Genomic DNA, 5,117 nt, shown 5'->3' on the forward strand with positions numbered 1-5,117 from the left:
TGGTGTAATAAACCTATGATTAGAACCTAATATAGTAGGTAACATTAATTTGAAAAAGTGTATGAGATATAGGAATCAAATAAATACGTTTGTTTGATAAAATGCATAAACGGTTTAATATTCGGTAAAAAGGTAACGAGTCGAAGGCTTAGAAGTCTCAAAATTTCTTATGTTGGATGTAGGATTTTAACTCCATAAGATGGAGGATTAAATTACGGACGCGTAGGAAAAAGAATCGGGTAAAACGGATCAATAACGAAGAAGTTATGGCCGTTTCCGTGAAATCGAGTTAAGTTGGGAATGTACAGCAACAGCTGAAGCAACAGTCTGTGAAAAAGGGGGCCTAGCGTCACGCGACGCCCCTTGGCGTCACGCGACGCCCCCTAACTCTGAAAATTTTTAAATTTTGTCATTTTTAACCCCTGTACTTGTTTGAACTTAATATTTGACTATCAAAACTAACTTTTAAGTTGGTTTTGATCATAGGTGAATGCCAAGGGTGCACGGATGAAGATCAAGCGTCGAGCAAGAACCGAACACGATCACGAATACAAGCTTCCGCATTATGTATAGTTATTATGTTAAACGACGAACGTACACATGATATGTTCTATATTTTTTAAAAAATTGTAAAAAGTTTTAATAAAACCGTAATTTCCAATGCATATGTAATCTTAATTACATGACTGATTTTCATAAATGATACGTTAAACCTTAATTTATAAGAACGGGTGTTACACCGTCCCCAGAAACTTTTGAAAAAATTTAGGCCTCGGGCGACGAAAAGAATTGGGCCCAAAATTATGGTTAAAGGTAAGTGAATTACAAAAATAAAAACTTAGTGATGGAGCAAAGACTAGAACTTGAGACCTTTACATTATTTTGAGATGGTTTTTGCCACTATACCACAAATATTTTTTTGTATAATAAACGGATGAATATACTAAATATATAATTTAATAAATATATACAAGCAGGGTGAGGTTCCTGTAAAAAGGACCTTTTTCGTGAGAAGTGTGAGAAGGCATAGAAATTGACATGTAGGCATCATGTTTTGAGCTTAGGCATATGATGTTTTGGGTTGTTTTGGTAAGAAAAACACCAAACATAACAATTTAAAACAAAATACAACGTATTATGGGCCTGAAATTTAAAACACACTGCTTAACACTTAAAACACACTACTTAACGTTCTTGGCATGGTGTTTTAAGTTTTAAGCCTAGATTTTATTGCATTGTATCTTAAATTGTTATGTTTAGTGTTTTTCTTGCCAAAACAACCCAATACATTATTCCTAAATCCAAAACATGATACCTATATATGAATTTTTATGTCTTCTCACACTTCTTACGAAAAGTGTCCTTTTTACAGGATCCTAAAACTATACAAGCTTATAAAGACTTTTCGGGCCTTTGAAATTTTGGGCCTCGGGCGTCGGCACGGGTTTACCAGGCCCAGAGCCGGCCCTGCAGATTTACAAATCAAACTTAGTTATTACACAAAATCAGACATAAACAATATACACAATTACACACACTAAAACACCAATAATTGTATCAACAAGTAACAAATTACCTTAATAGAAAAAAATGGAAACGAAATGACGAGATTGAAGCAATGAGAGCAGTTAGAACAGTGAGCTTTGGAGTTTTAACGGCGGCGTTATCATCGGCGACGGAGATAAGACGGTGTACGGTGGGTGATATGGTTTGGATTGAGGGTTTTTGAACGATTGTTTTGAATAGGAGTTAGGGCACGTAATATGAGATGAAATTGACGATACCTGGTGGAAAGGAAAAGAACGAGGGCGGGAGAAGATGATATGGGCGGGAGTAGATGAGAATGGCTGATATGGTTGAAGATGAGGGGATACAGTAGTTTTTCATACATGAAAAGTTACTGTATAGTCTTTTTAGAATTTAGAGTTAGAAAGATGAAATAGGGGATAGGATAGAGTGAATATTTAGAAGATTTTTTTAAATTTTAGAGGTAAGGGTTAAGATGGTGGCTTGAATGTGAATGCTCTTAACTTCTCAAAACTTAAAGGTGAAAGGATTTCAAGATTTAGTCGGAGTGCATGTTCAAGCATTTATATGACGGCATGTGGTGTTAAAGTCAAAGCCACAATTGATAGCAAGATAATTATATGAATGCATGAAAGGACTGAATTAATGTTGGGTTACAAACACTCGTAATTAAAGTTGAAAGTCATTAGATATAGCTGCCTCCAGCCAATTAATTAAAAAGTAATGTGTAAAATACAAGAAACATATGTGGAATAAAAACTGAAAGTTATGTTATCAATTATTATTTTATTTTTTGGAAATGTATGTCATATAAATTAGAACAAAGACGGATATGACTACTTGTAGTAAAAGTAAATAATTATGTATTACAATGTCATTTTAAGTAAATTCGATATGTTTGTTTGAGTTATGCAAACAAAATGCTATCTTACATTAATTTACTTTTTTGGATGTTTTGTCATACAGGTTGGAGAGCATAAAACAATAATTACATGTCTGTAATTTTTGTGCAAAAGATTGCTTAATTTAATTATATCTCAACTACCTCGTTGAAATGGTGTCTATTCGAATCCTTATATATACTAGAAATCTTGTTATGCTTCTTCACACAATTCCTTACAAGTCATCACTAGATTACTAAACAAAGATATATGATGGGTTCTAAGCTTTTGCTCTTTGCTTTTGTTGGCTTCATAATTTGCACCACTAACATAGCTGGTGGTAGAAATCTTTCTGAGGAGGAAAAGAAGACGACTAGTGAGCATGGTAGGGGTATAAATGGCGGAGTAGGATTTGGAGGTGGTGGTGGAGGTGGTTATGGTGGTGGTGGTGGTGGTGGTGGAGTAGGAGGAGGTGTTGGAAAAGGTGGTGGTGGTGGAATAGGAGGTGGTTCCGGGGGCGGCGGTGGTGGTGGTGGTGGGATTGGAGGAGGAATTGGTAAAGGTGGTGGAGTAGGAGGTGGTTCAGGCGGTGGTGGTGGAGTTGGAGGAGGAATTGGTAAAGGTGGTGGTGGTGGAATAGGAGGTGGTTCTGGTGGTGATGGTGGTGGTGGAGTTGGAGGAGGAATTGGTAAAGGTAGTGGTGATGGTGTAGGTGGAGGAAGTGGTGGTGGAATAGGAGGTGGCTCTGGTGGCGGTGGTGGTGGTGGGGTTGGAGGAGGAACTGGTAAAGGTGATGGTGGTGGTGGAGTAGGAGGTGGTTCAGGCGGTGGTGGTGGAGTTGGAGGAGGAATTGGTAAAGGTAGTGGTGGTGGAATAGGAGGTGGTTCTGGTGGTGGTGGTGGTGGTGGAGTTGGTGGAGGAATTGGTAAAGGTGGTGGTGGTGGAATAGGAGGTGGTTCTGGTGGTGGTGGTGGAGTTGGTGGAGGAATTGGCAAAGGTGGTGGTGGTGGTGGTGTAGGAGGAGGAAGTGGTGGTGGAATAGGAGGTGGTTCGGGGGGTGGGATAGGAGGTGGTTCTGGTGGTGGTAGTGGAGTTGGAGGAGGAATTGGTAAAGGTGGTGGTGTAGGCGGAGGAAGTGGTGGTGGAATAGGAGGTGGTGTAGGAGGAGGAATTGGCAAAGGTGGTGGTGGTGGAATAGGAGGTGGAGAAGGTGGTGGTGTGGGAGGTGGAGAAGGTGGCGACATTGGTACAGGTAGTGGTGGATCTGGAGGTGGCATTGGTAAGGGCGGCGGAGGTGGTATCTGACATGGAGAAGGAAGTGGAAGTGGAGGTGGAACAGGGGGTGGCGTTGGAAACGGGGGTGGAAGTGGAATTGGTGGTGGTTCGGGAGGAGGAGGTGGTTTTGGCGGTGGTGCAGGAGGCGGATTTGGCGGTGGAATTGGCAAAGGTGGTGGAGAGGGAGGTGGTGGAGGTTTTGGAGGAGGCGTCGGTGGTGGTGGTGGTGGACATGGTTTTGGTGCAGGAGCTGGCGGTGGGAACTAAAGCGATTATGGCCCTGTAACCTAGCACAACCTTAAAAACCATTAGGAGCATAACACTTTCTATTACATATCTAGTAATAAATAAATGTGTATGGTACAATTATATATGCATATCTTTAATATGCATGTTACCTTTCCATTTTTATGCATTATGCATCATATGGATTAATAAAGGCATTTCTATCATGCTTGATCCATTCTCACATTTGTTACCTAATTTTATATCCTATACACTTGAACTCCACACTAAACGCACCTTGTTAAGAGAACCTTTAACAACGGTTACTTAATCCCAGTATATATTTAGGGATCATTAAAAAGCATGTTTGCATGAATTTTCAATCATTATTTGTGTAACACCCTAAAAATGAGTTTGGTAATCAAACCCCGTTAATAGTAAAGACGGGTAAAATACCGTTAGTGGTAAAATTAAACCCGGTAAATGTTAGAATTTAAATAAATAATCTTATATTAATAAAAAGAGAGGAATAAACGCTTTGAGAAAACATGGTTTATTAGAAGCCCGAGTTAACGGGACATAAAAATAAAACGGGTTATAATTCCCCACACCCACCAAGTTAACTAGGAATAGTTAACCTAGTTAGTAATGGGTAATTAAATGAAAAGCTATGAGATATAGCTTCTTTTATAATAAATGAAACAAGAGGGACTAATATGGCCAAGAAGGGAAACTTGTTTTTATTAAAATTGAAAATAAAACACAACACACACACTTAGTGTGTGTGTGTGTGTGCGTGGATCGATCAGAGGACAGGGAAAAGAAGCAAACCCTAGCTCATCACAAAATTAACAAATTGAAGCTCAATTCAAGCCCCAAATCAATGCTTGAACACATATAAATGATCACCTAGTCGTGGGGATCACAAGGTATTTTGAATTTTATGATTTGGCGATACTTTGAGATTATGATGAACAATCATAATCAAAATTCTGGAATGAATGTTGAATCTATGAGTGTTATTGTGGTAAAATCTTGGTTTAGAACCAAGCCCTAGTAGAAAACTTGATGAATTGTTGTCAAAACTAGGGATTTGATAATTACCCTATTATGTGCTAAGTGGGTTTTATGTTAATATGATGAACACTCAGATTAGAATGCGAAATTAATGAATATTGAGGTTATGATATAAGGGGGTTGGTTCCGGTA

The 5,117-nt window shown here is 38.9% G+C and overlaps 1 protein-coding gene across 1 annotated transcript; it reads left to right on the forward strand.

The window, feature by feature from the left end:
• Window positions 1-2,649: 2,649 nt before the first annotated feature.
• Window positions 2,650-3,713, forward strand: LOC110924187 (glycine-rich cell wall structural protein-like). The gene is made up of 2 exons (XM_035986220.1): window positions 2,650-3,357; window positions 3,427-3,713. The coding sequence occupies exons 1-2, from the start codon at window positions 2,679-2,681 to the stop codon at window positions 3,711-3,713; spliced, it is 966 nt and encodes a 321-aa protein (XP_035842113.1). The 5' UTR covers window positions 2,650-2,678.
• Window positions 3,714-5,117: the final 1,404 nt, after the last annotated feature.

Source organism: Helianthus annuus, chromosome 17 (genome assembly GCF_002127325.2).
Source record: "Helianthus annuus cultivar XRQ/B chromosome 17, HanXRQr2.0-SUNRISE, whole genome shotgun sequence".
Lineage (NCBI taxonomy): Eukaryota > Viridiplantae > Streptophyta > Magnoliopsida > Asterales > Asteraceae > Helianthus > Helianthus annuus.

Bases quoted from the DNA above. Each gene is read 5' to 3' on its own strand.
- LOC110924187 (XM_035986220.1), top strand. From the start codon at position 2,679: ATGATGGGTTCTAAGCTTTTGCTCTTTGCTTTTGTTGGCTTCATAATT. The intron at 3,358-3,426 runs GAGGTGGTTCTG...GTGGTGGTGTAG, and splicing joins AGGTGGTGGTGGTGGAATAG to GAGGAGGAAGTGGTGGTGGA.